At 41.8% G+C, this 19,139-nt stretch overlaps 1 protein-coding gene across 1 annotated transcript in view; it reads right to left on the minus strand.

Moving 5' to 3' along the window:
• The window catches only part of rictorb (RPTOR independent companion of MTOR, complex 2b), a 141,276-nt gene that overhangs the window by 3,951 nt on the left and 118,186 nt on the right, over window positions 1–19,139 (minus strand). The window contains exons 32-36 of the mRNA XM_060935914.1: window positions 14,540–14,717; window positions 9,954–10,038; window positions 9,651–9,851; window positions 7,163–7,318; window positions 3,442–3,565 (exon numbers count right to left, since the gene is read on the minus strand). Of these exons, the coding sequence (XP_060791897.1) occupies window positions 3,442–3,565; window positions 7,163–7,318; window positions 9,651–9,851; window positions 9,954–10,038; window positions 14,540–14,717 (744 nt within the window). The remainder of the gene's footprint in view (window positions 1–3,441; window positions 3,566–7,162; window positions 7,319–9,650; window positions 9,852–9,953; window positions 10,039–14,539; window positions 14,718–19,139) is intronic.

Here is a 19,139-nt window from a genome sequence, read left to right on the forward strand (position 1 = left end):
TGGTTTACGATATTCCAAGTTGTCGAGACAAGAGAACATCGCATGTCGGAGCTGATGAGAAAGTTTTCTGCTGCGCATGCGCAGAATCATTTCTTTGTTCGTTGGGAAAGAGAAAGACTAGGCTACTCCAGTGCTATGCTATAATTAAGCACTAAATAAACTGAAAACTGAAACTTAAGACACATTGAATACCCAAAAGGCTACTGAACCTTCATTAGATATTCTTCATGCATGTTTACAAGTAGTGGCGACCCGTTACTCTTCAAGCTGGGACTTCAGCTCAGCTAAAACTTAGCCAGACACACCAAAACAGCAACAGGGCAAAGCATTTTGCAAGGAATTAGCATCAGACTGCCAGGTAGCTCTGTGTGGAGTTGTCGATATTGATTTTAAAAGCAACTAAGTAAATTATATATAGAAATTTATACTTTAGTCGGACTGAAAAAAAAAATACTGTGGCGAGCGTGTGTGGAAGAAGAGTCTGGAGACAGAAATCTTAGTTTTTTGGTCGTTAGCCTGTGCTACTTGCTCTCAATAGCGCCGACTGACTGCTTGATTAGCATTCACAAACACTACTGATGAACGCTACACCGGCTGGAAGGTGACTTTACTGCCGTGCTAATGGTGCTGGTTCACAGTTAAGCTTGCGTTAGCCTTCGAGATGGCCTTGTGTGACAAATTTTTGGCCCTTCTCACTATAAATCAAAATCTGACTGGTTAATTCACCTGCCACTTCCTACATAAACATACACTGCCATGGCCGACTGTCCCGGTGATGAAGTCCTAACCAATGAGTGAGCCAGCTCTAAACCCTTCTCAGCCTAGAGACAACAAACAAACAAAAAAATCTCATCGGATAACTGTTTTAATGTTTTCAGGACAGTAACACTTTCAGTTCTGAAGCAAATTTGATAGAAAATGAGGCCAAGTTAGAATTAGAAGAGAACAATTACAATTAAATTATGAAAGAATGAAAGCAATTAAAGAATGAAATAAATTAAACATTTGAAATGATGATATATTTGAGCCTTCTCTGAAGGCCAAGAAGGCCCCCCTCTGTTTACAAGAGAAAAACATACCAACGGATATGAAAAAACTGGAAGAGTGTGTGAGTAAATGGCTTAATAATAAATAATTCCATTTATCAAGCATGATATTGAACTCGTCTTTGACTCGTTCAATGTCATGCTAGCTGAATGGACTATATCTGACAGACCACTCAACGCCAGCCAATATTCTTTAAATATATTATAATATAATATTGTGTGTAGAAACCTTGAACCATTTTGAAGGCATCTTTGCTTTACAAATACTACTTTTAAAATTATATACGCTTGGATGTACACTCCCCATCCACTGTATTAGAAACACCTGCACTTTTAGTCAGCAGCACAATGCATAAAATCATGCAGATGCAGGTCAAGTGCTTCAGTTAATGGTCAGATCAAGGATCATCTCATCTCATCATCTCTCACCGCTTTATCCTTCTACAGGGTCTAAGGCTGGGAATCGATCCAGATTTCCTGGATCGATTCGATTCAGATAAGGTCATGATCCGATTCGATATCGATTTACTTACATATTGCTGGATTATCACTTTAAAGTAAAAACTGTCCCTATTGACAGGAACAGCCCCATGTGTGTTTGTGCATGTAATTTAACACCAAATGCCTTCTCCAGTGCAGTTTGATTCGCCACAGGTTTAGCTGAAACTGTGTCGGCGTGGTGCCTGGATAAGTGGTTGCGGAGATTGGTTGTATTGCCACTATATTTTACCTCTATGTGGCACAGTTTGCACACTGCTTTTGTTCTGTCGACTTCGTCTCTGTCCTCGTAACGCTTGAATCCAAAGTAATGCCATACATCAGTTTTCAAACCAGGCGGTGATTTTAGCTGTGCAGCTTCAGCCATCCCGCGTTCTTAAGTTTCGGTTTCGTTTGCCGGCACCCGCTTTTTATAGCGGTCCTTGCGCGGTCGAGAAAATAGTGCCTAAAGCCACCTGGAAGAGATCGATCCACACATTTTTGAATCGATCTTGTATTTTTTGAACGTGACTCGATATCGGATCGTGAATTGATCTTTTGAACCCAGCCCTAACAGGGTCGCAGGCAAGCTGGAGCCTATCCCAGCTGACTATGGGCGAAAGGCGGGGTACACCCTGGACAAGTCGCCAGGTCATCACAGGGCTGACACATAGACACAGACAACCATTCACACTCACACCTACGGTCAATTTAGAGTCACCAGTTAACCTAACCTGCGTGTCTTTGGACTGTGGGGGAAACCGGAGCACCCGGAGGAAACCCACGCGGAGGAAACCCACGCGGACACGGGGAGAACATGCAAACTCTACACAGAAAGGCCCTCGCTGGCCACGGGGCTCAAACCCAGACCTTCTTGCTGTGAGGCGACAGCGCTAACCACTACACCACCGTGCCGCCCATCAAAGATCAGAATGGGGGGGAAAAAAAAAAATGTGATTTCAGAGAGCCAAGTATTTCAGAAACTGCTGATCTGGGATTTTTACACACAATATTCTTACAGAGAACAATGGCCAGATTGGATTGAGCTGCCTGGAAGCAAAAAGTAACAACCACATTTTCCAACCATTGTGAGCAGAAAAGCATCTCAGCATGCACAAACCTACCATCGAACCTTGAGGTGGATGGGCGACAACTGTAGAAGACCATCTTTGTGCACATGGGCACAGACTCACCCAAACTGGACTCAAACCAAAAATACTCACACTAGGCCAACTGGTACCAACAACCATGCCATGATCAAAGTCAGAGAGATCACACCTTTTCTTCATTCTGATGAACATTAACTGAAGCTCTGAACCTGTATCTGCATGCTATTTTGCATTGTGCTGCTGCCACGTGACTGGCTGCATGAATGCGCAGGTGTACAAGGTGGCCCTATTTAAAGTGGATGGGGAGTATGTTGCAATAATACAGGGGTGATAGCGTTCTGGCGCGCCGTGGCTGGGGAAAAAAAAAAAATCTAGTTCGCCCATTGTCCTGTGTCATTCTGAGATGCGCAGATAGACAGTAAAGGGAATTCGGAATTCCCTTTACTGTCTATCTGCGCATCTCAGAATGACACAGGACAATGGGCGAACTAGATTTTTTTTTTTTCCCCCAGCCACGGCGCGCCGGAAATCCGGCGCGGCGCCGGAACGCTATCACCCCTGAATAATTAAATATGTAGAAAAACGTGCATTAAAATGGAGTAAGGAAACCACCTGGATAAGTCTTCTTAAAAATACATAATGTAAAGTGGTCTGAGGGGAGTTTGTGATTTAGGCAAGCGTGCAGAGTTTGTACAATGCTAATTGCTGATTATATGCTTTCATTATTTATGAGGGACACGACATGGCTGCACAGGAAGTACTAGAAGACAGAAGAGTGTTGTGCAAGTACAGCCAGAGCATCTCCTTACGTGAGCAATCCTGTCTCATGGCCTTTGGTTCCGACTGATGAACTGAGGTTGATGACCAGCCGCAGCACCTCTTTCCTCAGCAGAACTCTGCAGGCTGGAGCGTCTTCTGGAATGGTCTTAACTCCTAAAAGAAAGCCACAGATTGGACACAGCATTTTTATTCTCGCTTATAATAAATGATGGATGAAAAAGTTTAATGGCAGAGAGAATAGTTTTGATTTTTTTTTTGAATAATTCTCAATGACCAGTTTCCCAGGCAAGGAGGCAAGTCAGTGCATCTTATCAAACTGTTGCTCATGTATCATAACATGACCAGAGTTAAAGGTTTATTTCTGTAATATCCCCCCCACCAAAAAAAAAAAAAACACAACCAAAAAAAAAAAAAAAAACCACACAATTCTGTGGCTGGGAAGTTATCTATTTTGAGGGGATTCTCTAGCTAATAATGTGCATGAAAACGCACACTTCACGCAATCAAGCAGAGAGAGGAAGTCCGGTGTGCGCATGCACAGGTTTTCATTGACCGGGCGCTGACCCAGTTACGTCATTTTGCCACGAGACGAGGAGCTAATCATAACATTCGCATTGCAAGTTCAGTACTCACGTTGTGACAGAAAATATGACCTGTTAATGTTAATATGACCCTAATAATGTTTCTCTCTATCGTAAATATTGTAATTAGTGAAGAACATGCTGCAATTAGCCCAAACATGTATCTTTTTGAGGTGAACTCGAGCCTGGTCGCTCATCTTGTTGAAGTCCGTTTTTCATTGAGCATATTTTAGCCAGTATTCGTTCATCATAAAAATTATGTATTGATTTAACAATGTAAATATTAGTCCTGTGTACGAGAGAATTTACATAGAAGGTCCTTTTTTATCATTGCGATGGTGAAGATCGCTGAGTGAAAGTGTGTGTAATTAGACTATACACCTGCATTGCACAGCTTCTGGTGAACAGCCTCTCGATTCGCTGTCATACTGTGCAGTTCATTTCACTGAGCAAGACAGAATACAGTTCTTTTTCACTGTGGCAGCGGGGGCGTGGTCAAGCACCGGTTTGTGAAAGGAAAGCGAGGCAGAGGAAGGTACTGTGTGTGTGTGTGTGTGTGTGTGTGAGAGAGTGAGAGAGAGGTGAGAGGACCCCTTCCCCTGGCTGAAATCACGTCGATGCAGTGGCACACGGTTTATTTTGAAACTGCTGAAAAGTGTGTTGTGTTAAGTGACAGTTTAAAAAATAAAACCGAAAGTGACCTTGACCCCTCCTGCCCGTTTCAGTGTCCACTATATCAGGGAAGCCGTTATATTCATCTTTTAGATTTTTGTGTTTGCTCATGTTTTTGCCAAACGTAGTGATCAAAAGTAATAGTTTTGGGAATACGAAGCCGCCACTATCTTTGTAACGCCACTAACAGACTTTCCGAAACTCAACTTTAGTACAACATCGTGAATTTCCTCTCTAACCCACCTGTTTCAGACATGAGCCCGAGGAGAGAAAAAAAAAAATCTCTAAAGTTTGATTAAAGGAGTGACAGGAGATATAGGAGATCTCTGATATTTATTGGTTTGGTCCTGCGTTTCCTTTCCTTCGCAGTCCAGGGTCTTTTCTTCTCACCTTCCGTTACTGTAATTGGCCTTCCGTGTTTCATGTGCACACTGACGTGCTGCATTGTTCTCTCAGGTTGCAAATTTGTATCCCACAATGCGTTGTGAACGGGGAAACCCCCACCACGTCATGCATGATGTAGTATCTTGGTTTAGGTCACGTTGAGGCAAGAAAAAAAAAATGGCAGAGAACTTCGGGCCACGGGGCTCTAAATTCATTCACTGTTCTTTTAGGGGAAAAAAAAAAAGTAATAAAATTTCAAGTCTGTGACTCGAATTCAGTAGCTTTCCTTCCACTAAAACAAACAAACAAAACCAACCTTAAATAAATAAATAGGTGTCAGGGGAAATTCTTTTGACGGCCTAAATTGGAAAAATCTGAAAGACCGTCTACGTTTAATATTCTATTTATAAATAAATTATCTAAATAAATATTTATTTATTAATATTCGTGTGTGTTAATTTATATAAGCAGCAATGGTTCCAGGTTCACTTTGTGACGGGCTGTGATCACATTCCATCATCCTTATTATTTTCCAAAATCAGCACATCCCCAAGTGCTGGATTTTACACACACGCGATCACCAATATTTATTAGTCTGGTCCTGCATTTCCTTTCCTTCGCAATACAGGGTCTTTTCTTCTTACTTTCTGTTACTGGAGTCTAGCCTGGGCCCGCCCATCCTAAGCGTGACGCAACACGAGGGCCTGTTGCGAGCTGAGTCTGGCCAGGCAAGCTATCTACAGCTCTTCCAAGCTCCCGAAAAATCGGGAACCAATCAACTTTGAGCATCTCCAACGGCCCTGGGTAGAGGCGTGTTCAAGGCACTGACGTAGTAGAACTGCGACCGGAAGCCATAGATTGTTTACAGAATCTATGCCGGAAGCGCTTCATTCACGCTTCCGCATCCATTACGCATAGATGCTGTATTGAAAGCATTCAACGGGAAGTTCTCATTGAAAACGGAGCAAAGAGCAGCCCTGGAGGCATTTATTGAAAGGAAGGACGTTTTCGCCTTGCTCCCGACCGGCTTCGGTAAGAGTTTAATCTACCAGTTAGCCCCGTCGCGTCGCATACGTCAGAGGAAAGAGTGATGTGATTGGTTTAAGCTTCGTCACAGCCTTTTCTGGCTTCGACCAGTAGCAAACTGAGGCATTTCAGGGAGGCGGGTCAACCACGCGCTCTGGGAAACGGTTGGGCTTAATATCTTGGCCAGACTAATAGCTCGTAGAGCTTTGTCGAGTTAGCCAGACTAACTGGAGTCTGCCTTCCGCATTTCATGCACACACTCGCGCAGTCCATTGTTCTCTCAGGTTGCAAATTTGTATCCCACAACACGTTGCGAACGGTGAAACCCTCCACATCATGCATGATGTAGTATCTTGGTTTAGGTCAAGGCGAGGCAAGAAAAAGAAAAAAAAAAAAAACTGGCAGAGAACTTAGGGCCACGGGGCTCTAAATTCATTAATTGTTCTTTTCGGGGGGAAAAAGTAATAAAATCGGAAGTCTGTGATTCGGATTCAGTAGCTTTTGGCCCACTAAAAGGGGAAAAAATAATAATTGGGTGTTGGGGAAAATTCTTTTTATGGCCTAAATTCAAGAAATCTGAAAGGGAGTCTACTTTTAAATGTATGATTTAGAGCCAAGGAAATTTAATGTGTTATCTGACAAGGTAGCAGATGATTTGATTACCCCTGCCACTGCCAACAACTCCCCTGCATATCGTTGCTGTCAGTTCAAAACCTGCTATTTAGGTCAAATTGGGTTCTCTATGCTGATTGGTCAATTTTGACCTCGTGCTTCCATTTATGCTAATTAGAAAAGCTAATAATAGAACAAGTAAACTTTTACTGGGCTCTCAGCTTGTTATTTCAGGAGTTTTATTCAGTTTTTTATGTCTCCTGTAAATAAAGGAAAAATGTCACACAGCAGGTTTTGACCTGACAGCGACGATATGATGAGTGTTTAAGCCGTTTCTGAATCTGTATTTATGACCTTTACATTGGTAGAAGTTCCACTATGAGGCAGGCACACAAAATTATATCGGAGATAACCTGGTCTAAGTTAGCCAAAAGTAAAAATGGCTCTGAAAAACCATCAGCTGAATCAATTATACCTAGAACCAGCTCTGTGCTACGGGTGCTCCCGGCAGAGCCCTGAGACACAGCGTCACTACACCCAGACACTCCGGAGAACTTGGAGTGGGGCATGACTTCAAGGTGGTTGTGCACAGGCTGACTGCACCATTCTGAGTATGAAGCATCAGCAAAGTCTGTGAAATTAGACAAAACAGATGGATATTCTGTGTTTACATTATGACTGTAAATAGGGAAAAAACATGCTTTTTTTTTTTTTTCTTTAAAAATCAACCAGTGGTAAGAAACATGGCCTCTGGCAAGGAAAACTACAGCATCCTGCAAAATCCAGCAGAATGTTTTACCACAACATTTGACTTCTCTTCAAGAAATGCATGCCAAAGACATTGTACTTGTCCTGGCAGACTGTGATCCTATTTGTAGCTTGTACACTTAATTTTATTAGCCTGAGAACTCAGAATAAAATAAAGAGAACAAAGTCCACATGCATTATGAGCTCGTGACCTCAAATCTGTGTCTGATTAGTGTGCCAAATTAAACTCAACTCAATCAATCTCTTAGTGGCCTCTTCAGGGTTCTGTACCATTTTCTTCATCAATGTCAGTCACTTAATTCTGATATTTTAATCAAGTTCACAGACGACATGATGGAAAACAAAATTAACATTTTTTTGGAATACCATTATAAGACATGGCATACAATCATATTGTCTTATACTTGTTCAGAAGCATAACCCCCCCAATTTTTTTTTAAATACCAGATTAAAGGATATGGGACATGAAACATAAATGCACGCTATATCAGTTTCTTTCCATTAAAAATATGAATTAATTGCATCAACAAATACAAAACCATCTATTAAATTCAGCAAAATCGTTATATTCGTGATGATTATATGGCATTTCTGCTCGACTTCCGATATGCATTTTTTGCAACCGGAAGAGGCGCTGTCACGTGATCATACGTCACAAAAACTTTCAGGCACAGCACAAGCGGGTAGATGAATGGAGAAGTGGATGACAAGAAAATTGTTTTTATAGTCTTTAAAGTACATTGGACATCATACATTGGACATCATGGTGTATTGTGCTGCTTATGGTTGCAATAATTCCAATGGGAAATGCCCTGGAGTAAGTTTTTTTGCATTCCCCAAGGACCCGAAGCTGAGGAAAGTGTGGGCTCACCTGCGCATGCGGAGTAGGCTTCGCGCATGCGCAGTAGGCTTGGTAGGACAAATCCAAGAGGTAGGATAACTTTACAGAACACCTGTTGAAAAAACTTTGCACCTACTGTTTCCCACAAATTGTGTTCGGACCATTTCACTGAGGATTCTTTCAACATTAATACTCAGGTACTGAGCGATATTAATTCATGAAACATGAAACAGGAAGGATAAGGATGAGAAAAAAAAAAAGTTTAAAATTGGGAAGCTGCGCACATTTGCGCCAGGCTGCACAAATGTGCGCAGCTTCCCGATTTAAACTGTTTTTTTCTCATCCTTATACTTCATGTTTCATGAATTAATATCGCTTTTTTTTTTTTTTTTTTAATCGGATCTGCGCGATTCAGCCGTGAAAAAGGCGGCATCCGCCGAAAGGCGCGCTGTTTGCATCCCTGCACGGAGGCCAGGGGACAGGGCAGGAATATTTTTGTTGATATGAGTGATCCGGTGCGATTTCGTGACCCCCCTGTTGAAGACCTCTGCGCTAAGCGACTGAAAGCCGAGGTAAGGATTAGTATTATAATTTTGGGTGTATCAATTATTGATTATCATAATTCTGACTCGTTTCGCCATTTTGAATGTTTTCATCTCGGACTCTGGAAGCATTGTATCTCAAACAATCTCGAAAAATATCAGCAAAAAAAAAAAACTAGCTTGCAACGGACTTTAGCTAGATCTATGATGAACTTTCAATGTATGATACAAAAATAATACTTCTTTCAACAGATCATTAGCCTTTGGGCAGAATTGTTTGTAACTTACCAGGAAGTGTTATCGAGCCGACCGCTTTCAGTTTCATGAGGGCTGAATGAACTCTCACTCTCAGAATCATCTGACCCGTCAGAGTAAAGACAAGATCCATGTTCATGTGAATTTCCAGCTATCGGTTCGAATTGATAGGGTCTAACTTCACATCTCTGTGAAACATCGGGAATATCACTGTCGATGGTGTCCATTTCGGTAACCTGTTTACATTAGATTCCCAAGCGCTGGCTCCTTGGAAAGTTTTTGTGACGTCACGGGTCACGTGACCACCTAGCTCATTAACGAATCCTTGTTTTATGCTGATGTATAAAAAAAAAGTTGAATAATGTGATGATTTTCATATTTTTGACGCCCTGCAGTGATTTAGATGGCATTTCTTATGTCCTTTATACATAATTATGCCCAGGTAAAAATCCATGTCCCATATCCTTTAAAGGACTTGCTCCTATAAAAAAAAAAAAAAAAAAACGCGAAGAAAGGCATCAGCCTTGATGCCAAGTTTATGCTGCGCTGCGGCTCACCTGAACGACTCTGTGTGGGTGTGTGTGTGTTGCAGCCCAGCACTTTGCAGCCCACGCAGTAGAGGCAGTTCTCCTCTGTGTGTTCCTGCAGGCCCGTCTCCTCGGAGCCCAACAGTTGCTGCTGATCTGCTCGGCTCACAGCCATCAGCTCCGTAATGCTGAGCTGAGACTTGAGCACGCCGTGCCGTGAGCCATCAGACCCTGTCAGGAGAGAGGGGTGTCAAGAATGTGATGCGCACATATGTGACATCAATGGAGGTTTCATGTGATCAGAGTTGTTCAGCACCAGATAGGTGTTTTTACCATCAGAATCTCCAGAGAAGAATTTGGCAGATCTGTCCTCTGAAGGTGGGCTTGTCCTCTTCTGGAAATATGGAGTCTCTTTTATCTATTAGCACAGAAACATTATCAGATGACCTTAATGACGACATGTCTGCTAAGCTATATTATGCACTACATCATAACTAACATAACATAAAGGAGTTTGACCGGGTTCCCCGTCAAAGCTGCAAATCACAGGATTGTATTTAAGAAGCCTGTAATTATATATTTCTATAGAAACAGATCATTCACATGGACTTGTATGGCATTCTAGGCAAACTAAAAATAAACAGATATTAAAAGAAAAGTATTATCGCTGATCTAGTCAAGTTTTCTGTAAAGAGATGTTTCTTTAGGCCACACCAATTTAATTAGTTGGTTCTCGGAATCGCCGCTTGAAAAAAATGCAAAATGAAAAAAAAAAAAATCGAAATCAAACTCCCGCCAACAGAAAAGGTCACGTGACGTGAGGTCACGTGATGCCGAAAACCAATCAAATCACCCCTTTCACTTTAGATAAAGACTTGTGGAAGAAACATGCCTGTGGAGCGGAATCCTACAAAGCCTGTGTTTGTGACTGTTAGGATATTCGGCGAACAGAAGCGTAAAATCTTGAACAGGTGTGCTGAAATTCTGTTTACTGGTTTGCCTGTATTGATTGGTCTATTTCCACCGCTAAGTTTACCATCAGAGCATTTTTTAAATTTTATTTCGCCCGCTCGCTTCATATTTTTCCTGAAAAAATCCGAGAACCAACTAATTAAATTGGTGTGGCCTTAGTTACAGACAGTTTATAACCTTTACAAATGGAGTCTCCACTGGATCAGTGATAAAGCTGTAAATAAATTTGCCAGCACAGAAAATCTTTGATTTCCTGGTAATATGGCAAGCTGCTTTTTTATTATATTAACTTGAGAGGAAAAAGTGAGTTAAATGACTGTTTACAGCACCTATGAGGTACATGATGATAATGGAATCATTGGGGGGAAAAAACAGTCAGGATTATTCGCGCAAAGTAGTTCGATAAAGTAATAATATGTAGTGGAAAACTCATTCGCACCACCCCAGTATCAAGCATTTTCCTATCACGGCATGTCCTTGTCTCGTCTTCATTTTGTCCTAATGGTAACAGTTACGATTAAACGTGATCATTTTGCTCATTTTAGCCAGTACACTGCAAAAAATTTAAATCTTAGGAAGTTTGTCTATTTTCAAGTCAAAACATCTAGCCATGGTGGTGTAGTGGTTAGCACGGTCGCCTCACAGCAAGATGGTTCTGGGTTCGAACCCAGCGGCCGGCGAGGGCCTTTCTGTGTGGAGTTTGCATGTTCTCCCCGTGTCTGCGTGGGTTTCCTCCGGGTGCTCCGGTTTCCCCCTCAGTCCAAAAACATGCAGTTAGGTTAACATGGGGCGGCCTTGGGCTGAGGTGCCCTTGAGCAAGGTACCTGACCCCTGACTGCTCCCTGGGCGCTCTGGTGTGGCTGCCCACTGCTCTGAGTGTGTGCGTGTGTTCACTGCTTCAGATGGGTTAAATGCAGAGGATGAATTTCACTGTGCTTGAAGTGTGCATGTGACGAATAAAGGTTTCTTCTTCTATAAGACATAATTGCCCAACAAGCAAAACCTCATTTAGCTAGAAAGGCTAGTTTTTAAGACAGTCCATCTTGAAAATCTTGTATAGACAAACGCTACGTTCACACTGCAAGGCTTAATGCTCAATTCCGATTTTTTTGTGAAATCCGATTTTTTTGTGAGGTCGTTCACATTAACAAATATATGCGACTTGTATGTGATCCTCAGTATGAACGAAAAGCGACCCAAAAGTGTTCCACATGCGCATTGCAGGATACGACGACGTCACACGCAGTGAGCATAGCCAGTGTTTACGGAAGTAAAACCGCCTGGTTGCGGTATGACTCATCCAATCTAGCTTGAATAGCTGCATCCCCCCAAATGGAAATCAGCTCCCTAACCTCTGCGTCCTTCCATTGAGAAGATTCAGAACCTTCACAGCCCGAAGCGTCTCTCGCATTGATGTCATGCGCAGGGGCGCAGATACGTTTTTTGAACTGGGGGGGACAAAGCTGCCAGCAAACCAACCCCAACCCCGATATGCCTGTCAAACTTGTTGTTAGTAATCATAGCAACCAAGCTCGAGCTCGCAACCTGTGCAGTCTGCGTAGCTCAACCAACCGAATATCAGTCTTTGTTTTGTTTTATGTGATTTGTTGCAACTATGTATACACTGCTGTGCACCTCAATAAACCGAATGGTAATTAGTCTTTTGATTTTTCCGTGAGGTTTGCCTTATGCAAAGAAAGACAGCATAGACGTTTTTTCCTCCCTATAAGTGGGGGGGACCGAGCGAGGTGAATTTAAATCTGGGCGGGACTCGTCCCCCCCTCTATCTGCGCCCGTGATTATGCGCCATGTTGTTGTAACTTTTTTTGAGAGACCCGCCGCCTACTTCAGCGCAGAATAGTGACGTTTGTGGCTTGTTGATGACGTGTAAGTCGGATGAATGCGACCTGGCGGTTCAGACTGAAGTCGCATATGAAAAGAGCGGATAGGAATCGGAATTAGGACCACATATCCAAACGGCCTGGGTCGGATTTGAAAAAATCGGATCTGTGTCGTTCATATTGTCAATAAAAGATCGGATACAGGTCACATATGGGCGAAAAGATCGGATTTGAGTCACTTCAGCCTGCAGTGTGAACGTAGCCAAAATGGCTTGAAAAAGTCTTATTTGGAGCACCTTTGAAAATAAGTTTTTTTTTTTTTTTTAAAACAACTAAGTACATTTTGGACATTTGTCAAATGCAGTTCATCTTGTTTCAAGAAAAAAACAAACAAAGTATGCTTGTTTTGGGAATAAATTAACTTTACTGAAATCAGGCACCAAACAAAAACAAACAAACAAACAAAAAGTTAGTGCCCCCAAAATGCATTGTTGCTTTGGTGTTGTGTAAGCACTGCAAGTCAAAATGCGTAGACGTTTGGTCACCTTGCACATCCTTAGTTTACTGCGACTGTTTACTCAGTCATTCAGAGTGAGCTCCTTCTAGATGCTGTACACACTCTAGACCAGACAAGTGCCTTCAAAAAGTTTGAGTGAGTGGAGGGCGTTTTAGTGAGGTCTTTTTAGAATGCTGAGAGTTAAGTTCAGTGTTTTTTTTTTGTCTGGGTTTTTTTTTGTGCTTGATCTTGTAAACCCCTCGTACACATGAATAGTCAGTGCCCCCAAAATGCACTGTTGCTTTGGCATTGTGTAAGCACTGTAAGTCAAACTGCATAGATGTTTTGTCAGCTCACATGTCCTAAGTTTACTGCAGCTGCTTTCTCAGTCTTTCAGAGTGAGCTCCTTCTAGATGCTGTACACACTCTAGACCAGACAAGTGCCTTCAAAATGGCTATGAGTGAGTGGAGGACAAGTTCAGTGGTTTGTTTTTTTCCCACCCACTCGTGAGGTTTTTGTTTAAGTGTATGAGGGGTTTACAAGATCAGGCACCAAACAAACAAACAAAAACAAATAGTTAGTGCCCCCAAAATGCATTGTTGCTTTGGCGTTGTGTAAGCACTGCAAGTCAAAATGCGTAGACGTTTGGTCACCTTGCATATCTTTAGTTTACTGCGACTGTTTACTCAGTCATTCAGAGTGAGCTCCTTCTAGATGCTGTACACACTCTAGACCAGACAAGTGCCTTCAAAAAGTTTACGAGTGCGTGGAGGGTGTTTTAGTGAGGTCTTTTTAGAATGCTGTGAGTTAAGTTCAGTGTTTTTTTTTTTGTTGTTGTTTGGGGTTTTTTTTGTGCCTGATCTTGTAAACCCCTCATACACATGAATAGTCAGTGCCCCCAAAATGCACTGTTGCTTTGGCGTTGTGTAAGCACTGTAAGTCAAAATGCGTAGACTTTTTTTTATTTTTTTGGTGCCTGAGGTCCTGGGGAAGTGGAATCTTAAGAGATGTTTTAATGTTTGAATGTTGAAATGGGGAAAAAAAAATAAACTTGTTGCAATGCTACACGTGTCGTCAACTTGATTCAAGATAGTCTTTGGTCTCATATCTAGAGTATTTTACTAATTACAGGTCACAAAAGGAGAATCTTTTAGGCTAGCAATGCTTAGTTGTAGAATTTAACAATCCTAATATTAGTATATTTATCTTAAATTCAGTTTTTACTGCTAAGACTGTCATGAATTTAAGTGAAATACCCTTAAAATGAAATAAATAAAAATGACTTGAATGGCTAAATGTAAGAAGTATGATCTTGTTATAAGAACTATTTTGATTATTTTGAGTTAATCAGATCTCGCATAATAAGTTCCCCAATCTTATTTTGGAATTATTTCATCTAAAAACAGGTTAGATTTTTCATCTTACTTTAAGAAATCTTACCAAGTCAAATTTGACTAGTTCCATTGGCAGATTTTTTTCACCTGATTCAAGCAAATATGCTTTGTTTTAATCTTTTATTTCTTATTTTTGAAAGGCCATTTTTTTGCAGTGTAGCTGGCAGTCATACTTGATAGCCACAGAGAATGGGAAGAAGAAAGAGGCGGAGTACTTGGAACATGTTGTTGATGTCCACAGGTAAAGCGAGGCCAATGTAGTCATCCGAACTGCCATAGGTGGCGCTGGACACCATGGAGCGTACAGAGGAGGAGCGCTGCAGTGTCGTCTGACTGATGGGGCTCAACAGGTCTTCCTTATCCAAAGATGCAAAGCTCAGAGCCTTCAGGAACCTGTGCACACAGAGGAACCCAGTCAGTGCCAGGACAGAAGAGAAACATCAAGAGTATAGAGAGAGAGGGAGAAGGGTGATTATTGACGCGCGATTTACACAACTGACTTTGAAATCACTTGTTAACATTAGGAATAGTGCACTCGGGAGACTACCACAGTTGCTAAACATTCACTGGTCTGTTAAAGTCGGCACATGGCCACGCGTTCAGATGTGGAAAAGCTTATCGGAGAAACAGGGAAAGAAAAACTCTGATAATCTGTACTACGTATTCTGCAGGAAAGTCTAAGGCACACAGGATAAGGTTCTGCTCGATTCTTGTTCTATATTAGCTCGGTAAGATTATCAGGAGGGACGGACCGTCTTAAATGCAGGATCGAAGAAGCATTATTAAGAGGGCAGAAACAGGGACGATGATCGATCAAAGGGGTCCAAGCACTTTTGATAAAGCCAATTTTAGGGTTGCACAAAAGCAAGGGTGAAAGCTTTACTTCCCTATTTAAAAGAAAAAAAAAAAAAAAAAAAGACAACCGGTCTTTCCAAACGAACGAGAGCTGCCAGCTTCCAGGGTCATCCATGTACTGCGGGAGGAGAGATCGGCGACGGTGACTGGCTGAGCCTTGGCCCAGACAGCTGAAGCGTTTTTTAGAATACCTGAGAGGGACCATCAGAAACAGTTCACATTATTTTCAAAGCAGAGTCCCAAAGGGGCTTACATGAGGGTCAGTGAACGTCTCAAAGTAAATTCTTCCTCTTCTGAAGGAATAGTCTAGCGTTTTAATTTAGTACATGTTTAATTAGCCTGGGCAAGAACTTTGGCTTGTTTTCCCGGACTGCAGAAAGAACAGTTCACCCATTCAAAGCTCACCGATTATTGAAGTCGAAGGGATGACTCAATCATTTATGCTTAACTTTCATCAAACAAATTAAGTTTGAAACATCCGTATGCATAATTAATCCTTTTGAAGATGAGACAACATTTAAAGGGAAGGGTTTGTGGTGGCTAGAACCTAACATCACACCATAAAACCTTCATGAAAAATAATCGAAAATACAACAGTTGGATAAATTAGGCCATCTTTAAAAAAAAAATCCGTTTCCTGTCCACCGGGTGAGCAAAAAAATTCAGTCGGGAGGGAGGGATTTTTTTTTTTTAATGGATGGGTAAGAAATCGCAATGCTGTGTTTGCTTTTTCTTTCAGTACTTTATTACAAAAGCAGACACATTTAATAAAATATGACAGTTTAATCAACTGAAACTTGTACAAAAACTAAGTTAGCATTTTAAATGCTGACTGCAACAGTTGCAAAACTTTTACAAAGGTACTTAAAATGTCCGACACATGGACTTTTTGTAGTTCTAAATCGAGCGTTAGGCCTAGTTCGGATGAAATTACACTATTAAAATTATCACTGAATGATTTGTTTTTCTGAATCTTTACTATTTTGTTGTTCGCTAGAATACCATTTTGCGATTTCACACTTAAGCAAATGTTTGAAAACTCCGGATCTCCTTCCTTCATGGTGGCTGCCATTTTTTTGTGCCGCATGGCGCATGCGCAGAGCTGATTCAGTTCAGTGCGCGCGCACTCGGCGAAGGCAGTAGTGTGTCGGGGCCGTCGGAGGGAACAGAAGCAGAGATGACGCTTATTTTGTCTCCGGTAAACCAGTCTTCTCTCGTTCAATTCCGTGCTGGCATCAAAAGACGCCGTTGGTTGTAAATGAAACCAAACTGAGTGGTTGGAGTGTATTTTCATACACAAATGGAGAAATGTTCGCTGAGTGTGTAATTGTGTAGCCCCACTGCAGACCATTGTCGTTGTTAATTCATAGCATGCTCAGCTGCGTGAATGTGTCATGCACCGAAAATAAGAGATTTACAAGCCAGGAATGCCTCATGATGCAATACGCAAGAAAAGAAAGATGATGTACTGCCATTTTACTTTGTATTTGAGTAAAGTGAATAAATGGTCTGTGGAAAATACATTTAATCCTGGGAACTGCGTGCACAGGAGTTTATTTTGTGTTTACTCCCCCCCCGGCTGGCTACTTATGTCATGGCTGGCTAGTACGAGCCTTAAGGCCAATTTATGCTGACAACGCAGTCCTCGCAGATGGCGTCGCAGATGGCGTCTGCGTAGCCCCCCACCCCCCCCACCTTCGCAGACGCTCTGCGCGCACCTCCCAAAAATTGTGACCACCGCAGAAGCCTCGCAGACAGCGTCGCAGACAAGAGGGCTCTGATTGGTCCACTCTACATCCGCTGTACACGCACTTCTGCTTCCCTACTTTCCCGGTTTGGTTTGTTTTCACTACCGCCATTTTTAAAAACACGAGTGAAGATGGAGCAGCACGAAGAGCGGTTGATCGAGGAAGTACGTACATCTACACGACTCCAGTTCTAGTCATTATAAGTAACCGGAGGATAAACACTCCACTAACCACACCCACCAACTACTCCTAGCGATTTCGCGACTTCGCGCCCCCTTGCGTTGTGGCGGTGAATAACATCGCACACGCCTATTACTCCCCGCTCAACGATAAATTACAACTGTCTGCGAAAAACTATCTGCGAAAGCCTTGTCGCAAGAGCATGCAGAGGCCCTTAGTGGAAAGCCCTGGGAATGCGTAAATGTCAAGTTCGATTTTAAATTTACGAACCCGAAAAAAATGTCGAAAAACCGGCGTTAAAAAAAAATAAAAAATTTCAACCGCACAAACGGCACTCACCCGGCCGGTGGACCGGAAACAGAACATTTTTTAATAATGCAGGGATGAGAATGAAAAATATTTAAAAAGTCTGAAAAAAAACAGGGCGGGGCCCATGGCCCGGGGGGCGGGGCCCAGGGGCTAATGATTTTTGGCTATTTTTTTTATTTATTTTTTTTTTTTACCCCAAAACCATTAATTTTATCAGCAAAAAGTTGCAATGTATTTGGAAATAAATTCCCCTTCTTGGTGGACTACCCGGTGAAAATGCTTAATATGGTACAAGAGACTTGTTTTTAATCAATTCACATTTGATGATTTCAAAAAATCAATGCACCTTTTAATATAAACGAGCTCTACAGTATTCTATTTCTGCATTTTTGCTATTCATGTCTTTGAATACTCTAATCCTTTAAAATGAAGTGCAAACCAGAAAAAAGTTCTGTCATAATTCTCTAAGCTTTCTTCTGATGTTATCATGGTAGCAGGAAGTCTTGCATATTAAGCAGGCAACATTCAACATCACTTATCACTTCCCTTTCAACTGTTGTGTGTACTAACTAGGTTTTATCTGGACAGGATGTTGTGTAATGTAATACAGATACCATATGGTCAATTTGAAGATCAAGATGGTGATTTTGAATTAAAGAACAGGCATGTACAATGGGCATTACATATTGGAATTTTTTTTTAAATCAAAAACTATAAGTTCATCTCGGCCTAAAAAAATGTGGGCAGACGCTCCCGCGCAGAACATCCCAGCAATTCCCCCCCCATGAAATGAGCAATAAGTAGGAGAGTTATACACGGTATCATACCTAAAATTTTATCAGAAATATAGATATGATACTATGATTCTCCCCAACATGCTACATTAGACAAGCTAACCTCATTTATAAAAGATACACACTTATATATGATGTGTATTTGATATATATGTGATATATATGATGTATATTCATACATTGTTACTTTACGGAAATCTTCAATAAGTTTGGTCTTTTATGACAGCCTGTTGTAGACCTAAATATAACGCACATGAACTGACACTCCTCACCTCAACATGTCCTTTACAATCATTTAAGCCACCATGGGCAATGCTGAAACCACTGCTGCAAACAGTACATCGCGCGAAACTGTCATTATTGTTGACCCTTATTAGACAGGGAGATTCTTTTGTGTAATCTGAGCTGAAGTGGGTTTTGTACTTTCGTTTTTTGGGGTGCGAGCTCTCTCTCTGCTATGCCGGTCGGTCCTCGAGAAAAGGGATAAAAGCCCGTCCACACTGAAAGCTGATTGGCTTATTTTGCTGAGTAACCCAAGCAGGATGCTCTTTGTCTGGCATGCGCTACATGAACAGGCACACAGGCAGTGTTGCCACATTGGGTGGTTTTAAGTGCATTTTGGCGGGTTTTGAACATATTTTGGGATGGAAAACGTCAGCAATATCTGGCAACACTGCACACAGTCTCCCTCGCACGCGCGCGCATTCTAAGATGCGTGATGCAGACCTTAATGTTGCGCGCGCACGCTCTTGCTCGCTTCTATCAATATGCAGGAGACTCCCGGAAGTTCTGGGAGACTTGGGATGTCTGCGTTATAAGGTGACCACAGATCGTTAATCATACCCCCCCCCGAAAATTTCTCAACGGATTTACATCGATCTCAAAAACGATCATTTTGGTTTGAAAAAGTCGGAAATCCGCCGATCGGC

The sequence above is a fragment of the Neoarius graeffei genome, chromosome 12, assembly GCF_027579695.1.
Source record: "Neoarius graeffei isolate fNeoGra1 chromosome 12, fNeoGra1.pri, whole genome shotgun sequence".
Taxonomy (NCBI): Eukaryota; Metazoa; Chordata; class Actinopteri; order Siluriformes; family Ariidae; genus Neoarius; species Neoarius graeffei.